This window comes from Propithecus coquereli, unplaced genomic scaffold, assembly GCF_000956105.1.
Source record: "Propithecus coquereli isolate 6110/MARCELLA unplaced genomic scaffold, Pcoq_1.0 Scaffold73, whole genome shotgun sequence".
NCBI classification, from domain to species: domain Eukaryota; kingdom Metazoa; phylum Chordata; class Mammalia; order Primates; family Indriidae; genus Propithecus; species Propithecus coquereli.
In genome coordinates, this window is record NW_012153396.1 from 1219860 (window position 1) to 1240634 (window position 20775).

At 44.9% G+C, this 20775-nt stretch overlaps 1 protein-coding gene across 2 annotated transcripts; it reads right to left on the reverse strand.

The window, feature by feature from the left end:
* Positions 1–4171: 4171 nt before the first annotated feature.
* Positions 4172–13657, reverse strand: SLC25A28 (solute carrier family 25 (mitochondrial iron transporter), member 28). Of its 2 annotated transcripts, XM_012661766.1 has the most exons (5): positions 13239–13653; positions 7173–7401; positions 5998–6054; positions 4975–5030; positions 4172–4857 (listed from the first exon to the last, which is right to left on the reverse strand). In XM_012661766.1, exons 1-5 carry the CDS (start codon positions 13527–13529, stop codon positions 4513–4515), a joined length of 978 nt encoding a protein of 325 aa, XP_012517220.1. In that variant the 5' UTR covers positions 13530–13653; the 3' UTR covers positions 4172–4512. The 2 variants fall into 2 exon arrangements, with proteins under 2 accessions (XP_012517220.1, XP_012517219.1); XM_012661765.1 differs by having other exon boundaries at positions 4172–5030; positions 13239–13657.
* Positions 13658–20775: the final 7118 nt, after the last annotated feature.

The window sequence follows — 20775 nt, forward strand, 5'->3', positions numbered from 1 at the left end:
GAACTCCTCCATAGCTGCCAAGTGAAGTCGAAAGTCCTCTGCCTAATTTTGAGGCTCTCCATACTCTGACTCCCTCCTTGGGTGACATGACAGCTCTCTTAATATTTTTGAAGTGCTGTCAGAGAGAAGGATTAGTCTGGTTCTGTGCTGCCCCAGCAGGCAGAGGTGCCATCACAGGTGGAAATTACAGGGAGACTTAAGAGCCTCAAAGTAGAAATCTTTCTTTCTTTTAGTGTGTGAATGTGGGTGGCAGAAGTGGCAGTGATGGTGTCAAGATTATATTCATGGAGCTCTGACAATGCATGGAACACCGTGTGCGGCTCCCACAGAACCTGTTCTCCGCCCACCAGTCTAAGGTAGCAGGAAATAACAAAACGTTGCACATCCAGTCTAAACACCAATTGCATGATATTTCTGATAGTTTAGCCAGAATATTGCCTATCAAGCCTCCTAAGTTAATCAATGAAGACAGCAGAGGGAATACTTTAGATTTTGAAGAAAATAAGCATTTGTGTTTAATGCCTCATCTCCACGTAACAGGTTTCTGTTGGAGACAGAGGCAGGGCCCAAATTAGGTAAAACCCTGTTGATCATGATGAAGAACTTGGCCTTTGTTCCAAAGGCAGCAGAAGTAGGGGGCAACGTGATCCCAGAGTGGAAGCCAGAGATGTGAACTTTCTAACAGGTGGAGCTTTGCAGCAGTGACACAGACGGCCTTGCAGAGCAGGGAGCCCCTAAACACAGGAGCAGGGGCTGGGGAGCCCTGCCGGAGATGCTGTGCAGTAAGGTCAAGCTCCAGGAGGGGCGCTGAGCAAGATGACTTCTTAGAAGGGCCAACCCCCCCCACCCCCCCGGTTCTGACATTCTCACCGCCATCCTCACCCCCACTTCCCCTACCCTGCACCCTGGTCTCCAGGCTGGATCTCTTCCGCGCTTGCCAGGAGGTGGCACCCGACCATCTCCCCGCTCTGAACTCTACTCTCCTTTCGGTCATTCAGATTCTACCTACCTACGGCAATGTTTCTGATAATAAATAATTATAGAGGTACCACAGGGAACTGATTGAATAAGCCATTAAGGTACATTCACATAATGAAATGTGTGGCCATTTACATTGAGGTGATGGAAGGCAATTTAATGATGTGGAAAGATGAGCACCATATTCTATGTGAAAGAAGCTGGTTACAGCAAGTTCTCATTTTTGAAAATTAACAAAAAATACTTATGCGTAGACAAAACACTAAATGATGTATATACATCAGAGTGTCATTCTCTGGTTAATGGGATAGGAGTTATTTTCTTTTTATCTATGTTTTCTAAATTTTGTATTTTATTTTCCTTTATATTTTATTTTATTTTATTATTTTTATTTTTGAGATGGTGTCTCTCTCTGTCACCCAGGCTGGAGTGCAGTGGAATGATGCCCAGCTAATTCTTAAATTTTTTGTTGAGACAGGTTCTCATTATGTTGCCCACGCTGGTCTCAAACTCCAGGCCTCAAGTGATCCTTCCACCTTGGCCTCCCAAAGTGTTGGGATTACAGGCGTGAGCCACCACACCCTATGTTTTCTAAATTTTATAAAATTATCATGATTCAAATTATATTGGCTTTTACAAAAGTAGTGTTTTAGTCTATTCATCAAAGCCACCCTCTTCTCTGTAAATTCTGACCTACACTTACCTTTCTGTCTCTAAACATTTTTTGTTGGTCTGTGTAATCCAGTACATGGTTATATATGTCTTGTGTTATTGCAAGGTTGTTTCATTCACGTTGGTCTTGTCTCTCCAACAAGGAAGTCTTCTCTGGCCACATTGTGACTTATTTTCTTATTTTTGCTGACACATGGCACTGTGCAGGAATTGGCCACTTGATGGTGGCTTGGTACTGGATCCTCTGGGTGTCAGTCACATAAACTACCTGGCTTTCCAGAGCAGCTCTGGACCTGGGGATGCCCTTCAACATCCTCAGTTCTCCTGGGCGTGGTGAGCCCCAGGGAAGTGACCCAGGTATCCAGGCACTGGCACAACATTCTGGCTCTCCTTCCTCTAGTGACTGGCCCAAGAGACCTGCAGAACCTAATGTCCTGCCCAAATTCCAAAATGAATGTCCTCTAGTAACTACAGCACAACTGAAGGATAGAAGGTCACTGTTGCATTCTTTTCTCATAATTTGTGAACAGCATTAGAGCTGAGGTAGTCTTTGGTGTCTGCCATTCTTTCAGAAATTACCCCACATCCTATTCTTGAAAACTGAGCCTTACAGCCATCGTGCCTACTGTGTGCCAGATACCATGCCAGACAGTAGCTCTGTAAAGCCAACTGCAGGGACCAGGTCCAGAGAGCCAGCCCTTTCCTTAGTCCACACAGGGAGGCAGCTACTTGCTTACCTTTCTACTAGCAAATCCTCTGAAATTACCTCTGCAATGATATCATCATGCTCCTTTTACTCCATGGGCGATTCAAACTCCACTGACCACCACTTAACAGTATTAGCATCTCTCCTTTCCATACTAAATCAAAGGGGCAGCATAGCCTATTTAAATGAGCCTTAGAACAGGAGACCCCGCTGGTTTCTTGACAGTTGTTTTCAAGTGCATTCAGACATGATTCTCCATAGGTGCTTGAAGGGCTGTCAGGTGGAAGGAGGACAGGATCTATTGTGTGACCCAATCCTATTGCTTCTACAACCCCAACATGGCTCCAGACCACCGTACACTTGCCTGGATTACCGTAGCAGCCTCCTAACCGGGCCGCCTGCCTGTCCAGTCTTGCTCCTCTAATCCTTTCTCCAGAGAAGCTAAGCGAAGTGTTTAAAATGTGAATCTGATCACACCACATCTCTGCTTAACGCCCTATGGCTTCTGAATCGCCTTCAGGGTAAGCCCTAAACTCCTTAGCATTGCTTTGAAGACCCAGCCCCTGCTTGGCAGTGGCAACGCCTCGCTCACATTGTTTCAGTCCTACCCAGCCACCTGCACCCCGAACCCCAAACGCTTATTCTCTCACCTCCAGGTCTTTGCCTGGAACATTTCCCCTCCCTTCTTCACCTAGTTGGTTTATTTGCCTTCCAGGTGTCACCTCAGATGTCACTTCCTCCAGAAGTCCACTCCAGTCACCCAAGGCTAGACTGGGTATCCTCTGTCCTCCAGGAGTATTCTAGGCTTACCCTATCGTCTCTCTTCTTTTATCTTGTACTTGCCTATTTACATGAATCTTCCTCTTCAGACGATAAGCTCATTATGGGCTGAAATTGTTTGTCATCATATCCCCAAAACCAGTGCATGACACACACAATTTACTGAATGGATGAATGACAGATGACATAAGAATGATAGGTGGAACTTTCAGGGGGGCACACTTCTATGTACTAAAGAACTAATAACTGGTTATATCCAAAAAAGGAAGACTGACCAATAAAGCACGGTGGAAGTCTCCACACAGAGCCCTCCACAGCAGGGAGCTCCTTCCATAGCCGGCAGGTTCCATAGCCGACCATGCCCGCCCTCACTTCCTAGCTATAGGAAGCCACAACTAGACTCACTTCTGTGGTCAAAAGACCTGGGCTGGGGCCCCACTTCTGCACTTACTGTGAGGCCGTGGACAAGTCACAGCCTCTCTGAGCTTCCTTGCTTACGAAATAGGATGATACCTGCGCTGCCTACTTCACAGTTTTTGTGAGAACCAAGAGATCACATATGATGAAATAGTTTGTAAACACCTTAAAATCAAATGAAATGCATTACTATTTATTACATAAACTTCAGGACTTGCAGCTTCACTGACTAATTTTAGTTTTGCAACTATATTAAAGAACGAAGTGCCATGTGTGAACTTCTGCTGCCGCAGGCAGAGCTGAGAATTAGAGAGATCTACCTCTTCTGTGCCACGATACAGGCCTAAGGAAGAGAGTGGGGACCAAGAGCCCTGTTTAGTTAGTGTCTGCCAAAGGCCCATTATTCCAGCCATCAGGGAGCTTCTTTGGGGCATACACCTAAGACGAGGGAAATAGGCCCTTGAAGTCTTAAATCATCATGAAAATCAGCAGAAACAAAAACTACAGATATACTCAATAAACCTTCCCTTTGGGTCCCTTGATTTCTACTTAAAGGAAAACCAAGAATGGTTGACAGCATTTCACTTCCCCTTCAACAAGACAAATCCAATGAAACCATTTAATTTAAAGGCTTTTTATTAGGAACCAGGGGAATGAGCTGCTTATCCCTCTGTAACAGTCTAGAGCAGGTCGTCAGGCCCAGGATGGAGAGAGGCTGTCAAAGGTGCTGTGTGTGGTGCGCTTTGCTGCACTTGCTTAGGGCCTGGAAGGAAAGGTGGCTGCAACAGAGGTTGTGGCAGGAACCGGTGTTAGCCAAGACACCAACAGCCTGAGGAGAGCCCTCTACCTTCCTTCCAACTCCACTCAAGGCTGGAGCAGGCCAGGAGACAGAACGTGGCTGGAGTAGGCAGGATGCAGCAGTGTTATCCGAGCCCCTGGCTTCTTCGTTCAGTGCTTCTTCACTTGCCTGCCCTCCACTCTTCTTGCCGTTTAGTGATTAGGTATTTGAAGAACTCGTACACAGACCACGCGATGGCTGTGGAGGGGATCTGGTAAATTACTCTAGCCTGCACCCCTCGGAAGTAGGCGGTCACCCCACCTACTTGATATACCGTCCTGAAGGCACTAGCCATGCCTGTGATGTGTCCTGTAATGTTTGAGTTCAAAGCCAAGGATTCCTGGGTGTTGAGCAGTGTTTTGCAAACGTCCAGTGGGGTTGTGGCAGCGGCAGCTACAGCTCCTGCACAGGCTCCGGAGAGGACGTGGGAGCTGGGGTTGTACCGTCTCTGGGGGTTAAAGTGCTCCTGCAGGAATTCATAGGTCATGAAGTGAATGGCTTGGAAAGGAACGTTCATGGTTAGCTGGGTGGTGTAGCTGCGGTAAAAGGCCCCGGCCCCTTCATTTCGCCACACTGCCCGTACACAGTCTGTCACCCGGTGGTATGGTGAGTTGTACATCTGCATCCTCTGCTTGACCACTGGTAGTGCCATCAGTGGGGAGCAAGGAAATGGTGACAGCAACCAACCGGTGACAGCAACCAACCAGTGATGGAGAGTGTCCAGATTCAGAGTGCCAAGTCAGCAGATCAGCCAGTGGAATAGAGAGAAAAAAGTGTGAGTGAGCTGCCAGTTAACCTGATAAGTTAATGTTTCCCTTTTACAGGTGAGGAGTAGGCAGAGGGTTGGTAAAGAGTCAAAAAGTAACAGACCCACTTCCAGTAGGATTTCTTTAAAACCAGCCAGTTAACATATATCTATGGTTCAGTAACTCCAGAGGGTCTCCATGAAATAAGTACCTATCTATTATTATTATATCATCCTTTCACAACTCCCAAGAAATGACTCAGTGACAGTACACATAATAATGAACATATAGCCCTGACAATCACAATCCTCAGATACTACGAACACCTACCTACTAAGATATGAGATGGTTATCCTCCCAGAGGGAAGGAGAAATGCTACCAAAATGAAAACAAGATTCTTAGCCAGAAAGAGTCTGGCTTTAGTTCCCAAACATATCCTACTCCCTCAAGTAGATAGCATGGTGTGAGCTCTGTGTTCCAATAAGAAAGGCAATATATTTAAGTGTCAAAATCTATCTTCGCCTCTTCAAAGAAAAATGAAAATCTGCTAAATTTTCAGGACAGATCAAACCACTACAAAGGGAACTTCCAGGAAGGCCCAGGAACAGGACATGTCTTATTCCAGGGAAGCCTCAAGGATGAATTAAATCCCAGTGAATAGGTTTCCTGCCCAAGGGGGGGGGGGGGGTCCCCCAAGTACTGAAAACATGGAGGGAGCGCCCTCTAGTGGTAAAACAAGGTAACAGGATTTCCCACCAAAACTGATGTGCTACCTAGCTTTCTTCTGTAAACCAGAAATAAAGGAAAAGCCCAGAGGTGCAGGTGAGTGCCACATAGGGATAGTCTGAGGAATCATTACCTTCCGCTGGATTCATGGCTGCATCATGAAGTAATGTGGCCACACACCCAGCCGCACCTGCAAACGAGAAAACAACTGCCACATGTAAGGCCAAGAGAGGGTGACCAATTCACTGAAGCCCCTGAGTGAAGGGAAGTGACTGCGCTAAACCACAGGGAAAAGGGATGTTAAGAGCCAGGCCAAAAGATGGGGACCCACTGCTCCTAAACTCCTGTTTAAGAAATGAAGATGTCTGTTCCCACCAACTTTAGTGAAGTCACCAGAGTACATTCCACATCTATGATAGGAAGGCTGGGAAGAGTCAAAAACCCAGATTTTATCCATAAAGATGGTTCTGCAGATAAATGTAGCTCATGCTCCAGACAGCAAGCAGATACGCTGCTGCCAAGGGATGCCAGCACATCAGCTGCGGCCAGTGGAGGGATAGCACGAGGGCCAGGTGGTCAGATCTCCACCATAGAATCCTGCCTTCCTCCTGGTGCCCCTAGGCTGCCCAACTCCAGTCTCCAAATCTCCCATTTGTCCATCTAGATCTTTCCTGCAGGTCCTGAACTACTCTATCCCTCACCCTCTCCACACCCAATTTGGTTTCCACACAACCCTGAACCCCTCGGCTGCTATCCTTCCCCTTACTTCTACATAGCCTCCAACCTTCTGGTTTCTCCACACAGCTCCTTGGCCCCACCCCCATTCACTTGTCAAGACTGTCATGTTCTCAACCACACAAACTGCCTCTGGTCAGTTGGGATCCTGCAAAGGTAAGGTGAAGAGCTGGAGCTTCATTAGTGTCTTCCTTGGGCAGCTGGGTCACCTCCGATCCTGCCCTAGGGGCAGGACACCACCCGACTATCAAGCTATGTACAAGGGGGGTAGTTTGTGTGTGTCTCCACATTACCAGGGCATTAGAAGTTGATGCCATGGAGAAGATGAGGGGATAAAGTCAAGCTGGTAGGTAAGGGAGGACACTGTAACCCTTTGTTGAGGTGCCCCAAAGGAGAGGTGGGGTTGAAGTGGCCCGTTGTCTGAGAACATCAGGTTTGGAAGTCCCTCCCTTATAATCTGGCCTACCCCAGCCCAGAGCTTCAGCTCCAAACCATGCTGAAACTGGAAAGCACTGACAGCAGCAAAGCCCAGAGTCGGGAAAGTGGGGGAACCAGCACAGGAAGGCTCAATACCATTGGCAATATGGCTATTGCCCCCAGGGTGGATTACATCACTCAGTGTCTTTTTTAACTTTTCGTAGCAGGCAAAATAAAGGGCGTGGGCAGGGCCTGCACCCGTTGCTGTGACGTTCAGCCCCCTCATGGGCCTCCATAGGCCCTCCGTTCTTATAATCCTCCAGAGGGCCTCCAACACATTGCGATAGCGGGCAGCTGGGTCAGGCTGTAGACTCTGCATCCGGGTCTGAAATTACAGCAAGGAGAAGTGCAGTGTCAGCGATGCCAACTTCTCACCCCACCTCAACACTCAGGCTTTGGGCACAGGGCAGACCTTCTACAGGGAACCGTGCCAATCTGTGAGAGGGACACATGTTATCCAACTTCACTTTTTTCCAAATCTAAAGCCACTCTTTCTAAGCCTTGGACCTTTCTTTTTCTAGTCATCTATGACTCTACGAGTGCAACACCTATTATTTTCCCTGAGGATATCAACACTTGGTAAGTGTTCTGGAACTCCAAAAGAATTCATAGCCACAGCAACAAATATTAAGCCTGTGTTACAGGAGAAGTTGCTTTGTGCCTTGACACACTCAAGCTAAAAGTTCTTTACAAATGGATTCTAAATTCAAGGATTTACTGTCTATAACGTACTTTATGCTTTACTTTTAAGACTGATCCTGGCCCTGCTTCCTGACCATACTCTACGCTAATGGATGATGGCTCATCTTTTGGTACTTTTTCAGACTATTTGGCACTGGCAGCTGGGTCTGCACCAAGAGTCTTGGCAGAAGTAGCATTCCTAATAGATGCTGCTCTTATTTTCTGGGAAAAAAGTTTACCCTGAAACTCTGAAGGTAGGGAGTGTCTAGTTGGAAACCAACCTAGTCTGTAAAACTGAAGGGCCTTCCAGATTTCTAATCTAAATTGACGAAATCTCAAAATTGGCATCAGCAAATAAAATCAGTCTCAGTGAAACATAAACCTTGGAATCTCTGGAGAAGTGAATAATTGTAATGAAAGTGTACGGTAGACACATTGTATGATGTTCCTGGACAAAGCTTTATTAAAAGTTGGGACATTAATCTTATTTGAAATACCACACCTTTCCTGAAGAGTGTCTCCCCAGAAAATCTCTCTTCTACTGACCCATTTCAAGGTTAAAGTAGCATGGAGACTAATGGTTAAAATAAAATTAATGTCTCAAAAAAAAAATCAATGTCTAGTGCCCAGCACACAATTGGCACTTAAGATGTTTGTTGAATGAATGAATGAATGAATGAATCTTTTGTCACATAATTATAACAAGTACAGTCACTGGTGAGCCCATAGGGGGCAACTGATGCCCAAATACAGTTTAAATTCCTGCTTCATTCCAATCATTAGATTCAGTTTAGATTTAAAAGCTTGAACCTTCCTGTTGGCCAAACAGAATCCAAGAGTAATACCTTTTCTCAAGAGTGTGGGAAAAAAGAAACCAACCAGATTAACAGGTCCTAGTTTGCCACAAGCAATCCACATTCCTCTAGAGGTATTTTCTCCTGCCTGCTACTAACAAAAACCTGGAAGCCTAACAGGTTAATTATTGGAAGTTCAATCAGAAATACCGTACACAGTATTACTTATCACAATTTGACACATTCTTTTCCACTTCTCCCCCCTCAAAAAAAAAAATCCCATGTATTTCCAATAAAGAGTGTGCTTATTGATCTTTCACATCACCCCAAGGGTATAAAATCCATCAGAGGAGTTGTTCAGAGAGACTATGGGTCTACGCTGGCTATAGCTAGTAATAAACAAAGATTAACTGGGCCTGGTGGCTTAACAATTGTGTTTCCTACGTCTGTCCAAAACTGATCTTATATAGGGGGAATGTTTTGAAACTGCATTGCTCTGCAGGAGTCAATGGTATATTTGGCAACTAGACTTAAAAGGTCTGGCCTCAGAGGCTTGGAACTCTTCACTGGCAAAAGAAAACTGAATTGTAGGTAAGCTACTTTGAACATTTTACACACACATCTAAATCTAACTCAACAATTCTAACTTAATGAAAATATACCATTATGGAGAGGACCTGGGTATAACCTATGTCAAACAAATGAATATGGCTCCCCAAATTTGTGGGCCAATAAATCTACCTTTTGCAGAAAGATGACATCTCTAAGTAAGAATTTATGAATAGCCTTCAGTATGAAAAACCTCTGCCTGGCTTTGAAGAAAAGCCAAATAAACTTGTAGAGAAGTAAGTGGTTTGGTGTAAGACAAGCCACACTTGAGTCAGAAAGCCTGAGTTTGAGCCCCAGCTCTCTGAGCTTCTAAGTTGTCATCTATAACATGAGGACAAGAATGGCTGGCTCATAGGGCTGTTGTGGGGATTTAAAGAGATAGAGATAAGGCATGTAAAAGCTGTTGGTAATTTATAAGGTGGTATAAATATAAGGCTTTTTATTGTATTCAAATGACTCCAAGATGTATTTATTCATACTAAGAATTTACAGATGATGGCAGCATTGTCTCTTATATAAGTCATTTCACAAACATGCACAGGCAACTGACTGGTCCTTAGCCACTAATAACTCAGGGTTAATTCTGTATTTTTTGTTTTCATTTTAAAGTTTCTCTGTGGTTATAACGATTTACGTGTTTAGTTATTGTTCTGAAGGTCATCTGTTAAGGGACAAGCTCTACTGTGAGATTCTGTGCCTTGCCTGGTTCTTGATATCTGCTTTTGGGAGGGTATATGGAAGGCCTGGGAGTCAAACAGAATGGGTTCAAATCATGACTCTGCCACTTAAACTCTGTGACCTTGGACAAGTTACTTAACTGCTCTTTAGGCCTCCTTTCATCTATAAAATAATGAAAATAGTGTCTACTTTATGAAGTCGTTTCAAGGATTAAATGAATAAATGTATATAAGGGACTTCAGATAGTGCTTGGCACATCGAAACAATTAGCATTTAGTGAATACTTATAATCATTACTAGATGCAAGAAAATCAAATCAGCCAGTGTTTCCATTTCCTAACCTTTCATAGGTGAATGTGTATACATAACCATTTACATGTGGCGTTTCAAAAAGATTTACCTCCTTGTACCAACTGGAAATTAAAAAGGAAAGATCCATTTTAATTTATTATGTACGTAGATATTTACCTCACCACTACAGAGCCAAAAACAGCACCTTGGTGACAGGTGGGTACTTAGCCATATGATTTTGAGAAGGGTTCTGACTGCTTTGGTTTGCAGAACCTGTCCCTATAAAGTCTGGTGCTTGCTTCCGAAGCCCAGAAAAGAAAACTGGGATTTATCTGGGCCCCCAAACCTCCCTATTTTGACCATAGAAATAGCTGGCTAAATAACCATGGCCTAGCAAGGCTATGCTGACTTCCCATGGTCCCTCCCAAGGATATTTTAAGTCAACTTGACCCTGATAAGTGGCTGGGGGTGCCTTTGCGTGCCAAAGGCAATGGCAGCTTTCATTTGCAAACACTGTGGTTGCCCTTTAGGCTCCAACTCCGATACATCCCTCCAGTCTTAGAGTAAGGTTGGGCTGCTTTTCCCCTCCATCATCCACTTATTAAAGAAGGATAGCTGTCAGGGGACAAGTAAACTGGGAAGCCCTTTCTAAAGGAAGGGATTTGAATTTTACTTTCATGCCTGCACAAAAACATTTAACATACTTACTGACACTAAATCATACTGGTCTCACTTAGTGCGTCCCTCTAAAATCCCAGCATTAATGGCAAATGAAAATGATTCTTCTAAAATAAGCTTTTGTATTTTTGAAAACTCCTGAACATTCTTCCTTCAGATCGAATAATTATTTCTTTAATGCAGGGCTTTTAGGTATGACCATAATGTTGTATGACTAATTTTTTAAAAACAAAAATTCCAAAGCTCATATGGAAATGAATAAAAAATACTGTTCAAAATAGTTACCTTGACCTATTCCAGCAAAGCTGTGCTTATGCAAAACATTTCCAGAACTCCTCTCTTACAGAATTGTTTCCTCAATGGGTTTATAATCCTCAGGAGTAAATCAGTCTCCTTGCTTCCCAGTCCTACCTTATCTCTGACCCCACGCAGTATTACCCATTTTGATCTCCCACTTTATTCGCCTCATTTGATTCTGAGTGATCTGTTCCTACGAAATCAGTTCCATTTTGGCACAGGACAAAGATTTGCCCCAATTAAGGATATGCACCCAAATATTCTAGAGGCATCTGTACAGGAATTTATAAAATATTAACAGCAACAATAGCATTATGCAAATATATAGAGTAGGGAGACAGACTCCTATTATGTTGTAATGAGACCAGTGGTTAAACTGAAAAGTTGTAGTAATATTTCTAAGTCAGTCACATTATTACATTGTATTAGTAAAGCAATTAAATAGTTTTCACTGCTTTCCCTGATTTGTTTTTCATTTGACACTCTCCTGAAACATAGCACCCTAGACCCTGTACTCTACTCATAGTCTGAGTATAGTGAGGTTACTTTGCAGCTAAATCATATTAACTTTTGGATATACAGCATTAACTCCCAAGTCGTTCAACCTAGAGTCTATACGTAACATTGCATCTTTTTTATTTGTACTAATTCATTTTACATTTCAATATTGTTACTTTTCTCTCATGGATTTTACTGTTTATTTCTATTTTCCCAATAGACAAGGGCATCTAAAATTCTAATGTCCATTTCAGTCAAGTGCATTTACCACATTTTCAGTGGACATGGCCCTTGTTAGTAGTTACCTTGTAATGTGCTAAAATACTCCTGCCAACTCAATGCCATTCATAAAGCTTAATGAGCACTTTCCTCATTTCCTCATCCACATTACTAATGAAAACATGAAATGCTACTGGAGCCAGGGGGAAGCAGAAGAGAACTACTTTGCATTTCCCAAGCTGATTCTCTCCTTTTGAATCCATAACATTTTCCTGATTTGAGAGGAAGTATACATCAAACAGCTGCCAGGATACTGTTTGACTATTACCCTTAACATGTAAAGGAGGCACCAGTCTCTGTCATTATATTTATTTCAACAGTACCCTCTAGTTTACTTCTCCCTCGATTTAGTCCTCACCTTTAGTGATTGGCACCTTTACTAATGTACAAAAATAAGAACTGTAAAGAACAATAATCTGTTCCCCTCTTCACCCAGCTGTCTTCAGAAGGTTGTGACTTCTGTATTCATTAATTATCCTGCTTGGTTGTGAATGCAATTAGTTTTACTTTCACATGATCATTTCCTCAAGTAGATCTAATTGTATTTTCTTCACACTGACATCTACTTTCTAATACCGGCACACTTTCCTTTTAGGCAACTTCTTCCTTTTTGCCAACTTCAGGTGGCCAAAGAAATACACCATCAATTTCATCTTTCTTGTTTGGGGGCTGATGTGCTCCCTGCATTTACACAATCCTAATCCCAGCTCAATATTCATGTTCAGGAAATAGGTGGGGAATCATGCTCGCCTCAGAGAGAAACCGAAACCTTCTCCTGAACATGAACTTTCTCCATATTATTTCCAATCTGGAACTCTGAATTCTGACAGCACAATGATTTGCAATTATTCATGGGTTCAGATTTATTAATAATATGGAAGTTCTTTATCTAGCTGAGAGATCCCAGATTTAGGTTCGTGCCCCGTCACATAAGAGAAGACATAGCAAGGAGCTTGTAAAAGCACTCGCCCAGAGAACATCTCTAGCCTTAAGATTCCATTCAGAGTCTGATTCATGCCAGTTGGCTTCACCTTCATCGAGTTAGTAGCACTTACCTGCGCTTCGGGATACCCCATCCCACCCTATTCCTGTTTAGTCCCAGGTGGGATCCAGGGCTTTGGCTGACAGATTTTCGATCTTGAGTCCCGATTCAGATATCACTGACAGTTAGAAATAGGTCCTAGTTCCTAACTGAGATCAATTCCCAGCCGGGACCTTGCCTGCATGGAGTGTCGGTTCGAATCGTGTGGTAGTGGCAGAAGCCAGGAAGGAACCCGTGTCGGCTCCGACTCTCAACCGGGATCCTGGCTCCGGACAGGACCCAGGGGTCGGGTTCGGAGCCCGGTCCAGCTCTCACCTTGACGCAGTCGATGGGATACATCACGCAATGCTCCAAGATCCCTGCCACGGCGCCCGCCACCATGTACGTGGTGACAGTGGCTCCAGCCGGCAACGCCTCGTAGTCCGGGCCGGAGTCCGGATCCTGTCTCACCGGGGGCCTGCAGGCCCCGGCCTCCCCGCCGCCGGCCCCCCGGCCCACGCCCCGTTGCAGCCACCCGTCCAGCAGCGCCGACTCCCCGGGGCTCCGCCCGGGCCCAGCCGCCGGCCCCCCCGCCACACCGCCAGCACCCCGCCCCTCCAACTCCATCCACCCGGGCCAGCTGCGGCGCCCAACCCCGCCGCCGCCACCACTGCCACTGCTGCCGCCGCCCCCCAGCCCCGTGGTGTCCGCCTCAGGCGCGGCCCAGAGAGCCCGGGGCCTCCGGCTCCCGCTTGGCTCCGAGGGCACGCCCCTCACCCAACCATTGGTCCACACGCCAAGTTAGCCCCACCCCTTTCCCTACGTAGGAAAAATTTGCTTGTGGTATTAGCGAAGTTGTCTGTCATTCCTCCGCCCTGAGGCGTTACTACCGCCTAAATCCCACCCCTTCCTCTTTGATCTTGGAAGCTTCTTGTTTATTGGCCCCTGATTGGCCGGCATGTAAGATCAACCCGCCTCCGACTTTTTAGGAGGGCGGGAGAAACTTAAGGCTGAACTTTGATAGGCTCAACCACTCTTGATACCTTGACCGCGGCCATTGGCCCGCACCACGTCGGTCTCTGATTGGCCACAGAAAGAGACCGAAGCGCCAGGTTACGATAGGGGCCGATTTGGGGCCCCCGACTAGAGCTTGCAGAGCTGCAGGCGCTGCGGGCAGGATGGCGTGGGGGTGGGGTGGTACCAGGCCTTCAAGGTCAAACCGCTGACTGACGCTGTAACTACCCGCGCTCGAGTGTGCGCCGCAGATGCTGAGATGCGCGGCTCGAGGACTGGCAGCTTCGGCCCCGAGACCTCTGTTCCCGCGGGATCTCGTAGCGGGCGTGAGGCGGAACTGGCCTAGGCCGGTCTTCCCCTGGCACGACCCGCGTGCCTGTCCGGGAAGCCGTTGCGACATGCGGGCCAGGGTCCGCCTCTCCGCCCGCCAGGGAGAACCGGGGCGGCCCGTTAGACTCGGATCGAGCAGACTCCGGAGGATCCGGTGCTCTTGAGGCCCCAGCGCCCGGCGGTGGGCGATGCACCCGAAGTCACTCAGTAAACCCCTGCAGTGGTTGAATGAATGAATTCTCCATCCCCGCCTGTAGCTGGGCTCTACGCCAGGCCGAGAGCTGGGAGCGGAGAAGGGAGATGTCGAAATAGAGTGAGATGATTCAGAGGTGACGACCGGTGGAGAGATCAGACTGGAAGGAGCGTCCCGAATGCAGCAGGGAAAGTACAGCAACTATCCGGAAGCTCGGGCGTACAGCTAGCTTGTCCTGACTGTGAAACATCAGCATCCTGTCCCTGTTACTGATGTTCGCCACTGCCTGGTGATGATTGCCTTTTGTGATAAGACCGCTCTCCTTCCCAGTCGGATCAACTGTAGTCTTGAGAGATGTGCTCCTTGTAGAACAATGACCGTGATTCCCAGCCTTCGGGCACTTCCAGGGCCGAGATGTCGCACAGGAGCGGGCGCTGCACGGAAATGCCCGGAAGCACTGCTAGAGCTGCAGCCTCTGCTAGGAACACAAGCTCCTTTTCCACTCGGATTGCCTGGCTTCTTCAGGATCTTTTCATTGGAGTGTGTTGCACAAGGCTTGTTGCACAAGCCTCCCCGCTGTTTCCAGCTCTGTTTTTACTACCTGTTTTCCTGAGATGATGATGCAATTGTGGACTTTTCTATCTGTTTATAGCTTTTCCTTAGATCCGGAAGAGATTTTCCTTTTTCTCTGTAAAGCTTAGCCCTTCTCTCTAGGCGTTTTTTGTTTTTGTTTTTGTTTTTAATTCATCTGTTCTCTTCCTCTTCAGCAGTGGTTTGGGCCACGACCTTTTGGAAAGTGATAAAGCCACAAATTTTCTTTTTCTCTTCCCACCTCCTGTCCGCCATGCGCACACAAAATATAGCATATCATTTCCGAGTTTCAGAGTCCCCAAACGTGGCTTGTGGACTCTCTAGGGGTCCATTAACCTCAGGCTAAGGACCCCTCCCCTACTGCATGTTCAGTATTCCTTCTTTGCTAGCTTATTTCCCTTGAGAAATGAATAGGTCTCGCAAAAAGAAACCCACTCAATCCTGCTAGAGTACTATTAATAATTCTCTTTACTGCCAGATTACTCCAGTAATGACTATACCTCTATGTCCTTTCTCTCCTTAAACTCTACATTTTTTACACCTTTATTCAATTATCACAAACGACCTTTCCAAATCCAGTGGTCTTTTTCTTATTCTCATTTTTCTTGACTGAGAAATAACACATGCTCCCCCATTGACCCATCCCTCACTGAAACTTTTTCCTAGCTTCAGGAACCACACTGTTCTAGTCTACCTTTCAGGGTCCTCAGTCTCTTATACTTATCTAGTCCTTGAGGTGGACCACTCCTAAAGGGCTGATGTTTCTGGGTCGTCCTTAATATTTTGGAAACTTTGCCATTCCAAACCTGTTTTCCTCATTGGAGCCCTTCTCTACTTCCCTTTTTGCATACTTTTAACTGAAATTTCCATGGGAACATTCATTTAGTAAATACTTAATGGAGTAATAATTGTGTACTTGAAGCTGGGGTTACAGGATAGGGTCCGTCCTTTGATGAAGCTTCCTTTTTAATGTAAGGGCCCCAGGCTGATGGAGCCTCCGTCTGAATATTCGCTAGTCATGTGGCAGGAGGCAGAGGTGGCAGACAGAAAAAGCAAGAAAAATACCAGATAGCTTTAGGTGCCATGCTGATAATTGAAATCGGGTAGTGTGATATAGTGTAACTAAGTAGCTACATTTGTATGACTAGGGAAGGCCTTTCTGAGGAGATGACACACTAAGTTCTGAATGACAGGCAAGAGCCAGTCATGATACACCTGGAGAAGAGCATTCCAACAGAAAAAACAGTAGGTACAACAAACCTAAAGTGAGAACAAGGTTGGTGTATTAAGAATGGAAAGAAGGCCAGTGAGGCTGGAGCATGGGGAGCAAGGGGGGAAGTGATGGAAGATGAGGTTGAAAGACAGGGAGTGAATATCTACCTTAATTTCTGACTTTCTACCTTAATTTCATGTCCATTCCAAACTCAGCCTTTCCACTTCCCACCCCAACGAATTCCTCCCAAATTTTCCTTTTCTACAAAAGTATTTATTATTTGCCCAATCAATGAAACTCTAAAGTCTTCCTTGATTTCCTTTCGTTTTTTTGTTGTTTTTTTTTTTTTTTAGAGACGGGTTCTCACTCCGCCTCTTAGGCTGGAGTGCAGTGGTACAATCATAGCTCAATGCAGCCTTGAACTCCTAGGCTCAAGCAGTCTTCCCTCCTCAGCCTCCTGAGTAGGACCACAGGGGACCACAAGCACATACCACCATGCCCGGCTCATATTTTTTATTTTTTATAGAGATGGGGGCCTCACTGTGTTATCCAGGCTGGTCTCAAACTCCTGTCCTCAAGTGATCTTCCCACCTTGGCCTCTGAAAGTGTCAGGATTCCTGGTGTGAGCCACCATAGCTGACCAGTTTCCTTTCTTGAGTCTTCCTTGACTACCCATTCAGAATCATCATTATTCTGAAATGTTTCTTTTGTTTGTGCTCTCCTTTTCCTGCCCATTGATATACTTTCCCTGATTCTGATCACTTTATGTCTGTATTGTAATAACCTCTTGAAAGGCCTCCCTGCCTCAGGATCTCCTAGCTTCACCAGTATTTTGATTCCCCTCTTTCCGGGTATGTGGTAAGATGTTCTTTCCATCTCTTTGTATGGCCATAGGATTTGCTTTGGCCGTGAAACATGAGGGGAGCACGAGAGACACACATTTCCTCCCCTGCCACATGACTAGTGAACGTTCAGATGAAAGCTTCATCATCCTGGGGCCCTGGTAAGGATGACATTAAGCAGAGTCCCCCTCCCCTTGCTCCCAGATGGACTTTTAGCATCCGTGAGAAATAAATCTTTAAGATGCAGAGCTTTTAGGATTATTCCTTACCACGGCAGAATTTAGCCAGAGCTTCTCAGACTTTAATGTGATATTAAATGATGTTACCTGAATAACTTGTTAAAATGCAGATTATAATTCTCTAGGTCTGAGTAGGGCCTGAGATTTTGCATTTCTGTCAAGCTCCCAGGTGATGCAGATGCTGCTAGACCCTGGACCACGCTTTGAATAGCAAGGACCTGACCCATCCTGAGTATGTGATACACCGCCCTCAACACATCTACACACATATCCATACACACTGTCCTACATCTCACCAGCACTAAACCTTCCTGAAAAACAAATTAGTAAGTAAAGAAACAGATTTCTTGGGGATATTCTTTATAAACCCTCAATAGCTTCCTGCACCTGCAACTCCTCAGTCAGATAATGTAGAGTCTTATTTTCTTATATTCCCACACGATTGTTTTTCATGTTCTCCTATCTCTTGTCATTTTCTTTTCTACATCTCTCTGTGAGACCAGTAGTTGTCTTAATATCAAGTCTCATTTATTTTCTTTAGTAATAGAAACCCCCAGTTTTAGCTTGGACACATGGCTTCCCAGCCAAAGCCCATATTTTCCCGTTTCCCCTGCAGCTAACATTGGCTGTGTAACTAAGCTCTAGCTAGTGGAATGTGAGAGAAAGTGACATGTAAAACACCTGGGTTGTGCCTTTAAAAGAAAAAGATATGTCCTCTTGCTCATTTTCTCCCTTCTCACCAGCTAGAACACAGACCCCGAAGATGGCAACCACTTTTGGCCATGAGGACAAGGCCTATACCTTAGCAGGTGACAGAGCAAAAGATAGAAGGAACCTGTGTTCTTAATACCATGGAGCTGCCTCTCACCTCTGGACTACGCATGCTCAGGAATGAGAGAGCTTGTTTAAGTAGTTGTGAATCTGAATCTTGGTTGCAACAGCTGAATTTCTATCCTGATAGACACATGCTCTTCCCCAGAATGCAATTCTCCCTTTGTTCTTATCAAAATTCTCATTATTGAAGGTCCAAAACAGGTCCCACTACAGCCTCCAGTTCACGTTACCTGCTTTCCTTGAACTGCCATCATTCCTGGCATGAGGTATGAGTGTGATATAAAATGAGATTGATTGCAGCAACCACACATGAAAATTAGACTGATTTCTTTACAGTCACTTAAAGAGAAATTGATTCCTAAATGTTAAAGAATAGACCGTGAGAGGTGTAGGAATTCAGTGATGGGGCAATCAATGAGGACTGAAGGGATGAGGAGATATCATATATTTCAGCAGTTTTCAAAGCAGAGAATGTACACATTTTCTAAGGGGTATGCGGGAAGCAATGTTTCAAGGGAATCATTTGCTATTACTCATCTGCATGTATTCTTTCCTAAAACTCATCTTCCTGAAAAAGCAGTTTCGATCTGTCCTCCCACCTTACAAAAGAAAAGTGTGACCCAACCCATCCTTCATCTTACTGTGGTTCATTCCCTGGGTGCATAAAAACATCCAGGTTGACAGTCTTTGTGTTGGCAAGGCCTCCTTCAATCAAGGTACAACTGTAGACTTCATGTCCGTCTCTGATTTGTGTATATTTCTGTTAAGGGAAAATCATGGCTTGAAGAATAGATATTTTGGCCCATGTGGGATATTCTGTGTACATATATATTGTACAGTGGAGCAGTGGGTTTTTAAATTACATCACCTATCCAGCCTCTGACTGTTACCAAAGACTACATTGCTTCTGAGGAAGATTCCCCGGAGAGCAAAGCAAAGAGCGTAATTAAATAAGGATGGTAGAGCCTTATTTCATTCAGGTGGTGCATTCATGGCAAGGTCTATGTCTTGTCTACCTTGGGATTAGGATATTCAAGATTTAATTTTTATTTTTATGCTGTGAAGTAATAAGGTGCTACAAATGGCAGTACTCTCTCTCTGGTCAGAAACGAGAGCAGAGTGTTACTCTTCATTTACACATATCTCAACTTTGGTCTCGTTTTTATATTTTGCATTATTTCTAGGAGAAATATTTCTACAGGGAAAGTACATGTTTTCACAGATTATGCTGTCGAATAAAAGGAAAATATGTCAAAAAAGTAAATTTGTATTTTATATTTTCTTGACTATTTATTCAAGCTTGCAGTAAAAGCATTTTCATTTTCCTTTGTCAATAGATTATTGGCTGTACCAACCACTTCCTACCCACTAGGATGGCTATAATAAAAAACACAACCATTGTTAAAAATGATAACCATTGGTGAGGATGTGGAGAAATTGGAACCCTCATACATTGCTGGTGAGAATATAAAATTGTTCAGCCACTGTGGAAAATAGTTTGACAGTTCCTCAAAAAGTTAAACATAGAATTAGCATATGTTTAACCCTGCAATTCCACTCCTAGGTATATATCTGCTATAGTGTGGATGTTTGCTCCAAATCTCACGTTGAAATTTGATCGACAGTGTTGGAGATGGGGCCTAATGGGAGGTCCTGGGGTGGATCCCTCATGAATAGATTAATGCCCTCCCTGGGGAGAGGCAGTAGAGTGAGTTTATTAGTTCCCATTAGAGCTGGTTGTTAAAAAGACCTTGGGCAGGCGGGGTGGCTATACCCCTAACACCGTAATCCTAGCACTCTGGGAGGCTAAGACAGGAGGATTCCTTGAGCTCAGGAGTTCTAGACCACCCTGAGCAAGAGCAAGACCCTGTCTCTACTAAAAATAGAAAAATTAGCCAGACCTAGTGGTGCACGCCTGTAGTCCCAACTACTGGGGAGGCTGAGGCAGGAGGATCACTTAAGCCGAGGATTTGGAGGTTGCAATGAGGTATCATGATGCCACTGCACTCTACCCGGGCGACAGAGAGAGAGTCTGTCTCAAAAAAAAAAAAACTTTACATCTGGCTGGTCCAAAGGTGTTGAGTTATCTCACTTGATTGTCTATTGCCAATCAACAGAAGAATGAATAAATAGTGCATACATGCAATGAATATAATTCAGAAATAAAAAGGACCAAAGTACAGATACACCTACAATGTGAATGAACCTTGGAAACCTTATGTTAAGTGAAATAAGCCAGATGCAAAAGGTCACATTTGATTCCACGTATATGCAACATCCAGAATAGGTAGCTCTACAGAGACAGCTGCAGATTGGTGGTTACCAGGGGCAGCAGGGAGGGAGAAATGGGAGTAACTGCTTAATGACTAAGAGATTTCCTTTCTGGGTGATGAAATGTGTTAGAACTGAGTAGAGGTAGTGGTTGCACGACATTGCGAATGTATTAAATGCCACAAAATTGTCCATTTTAAAATGGTTAGTTTTATGTTATGTGAATTTCACCTCAAGTAAAGATTGCAGGCCGGGCGCGGTGGCTCACGCCTGTAATCCTAGCACTCTGGGAGGCCGAGGCGGGCGGATTGTTTGAGCTCAGGAGTTTGAAACCAGCCTGAGCAAG

Excerpts from the sequence above, each read along its gene's own strand:
- SLC25A28 (XM_012661765.1), bottom strand. The coding sequence starts at position 13,529 with ATGGAGTTGGAGGGGCGGGGTGCTGGCGGTGTGGCGGGGGGGCCGGCG. Across the intron at positions 7,402-13,238 it reads ATCCCATCGACTGCGTCAAG|ACCCGGATGCAGAGTCTACA; the intron begins GTGAGAGCTGGA and ends CTGTAATTTCAG. Across the intron at positions 5,031-5,997 it reads AGCCATGAATCCAGCGGAAG|TGGTCAAGCAGAGGATGCAG; the intron begins GTAATGATTCCT and ends TGGCACTACCAG.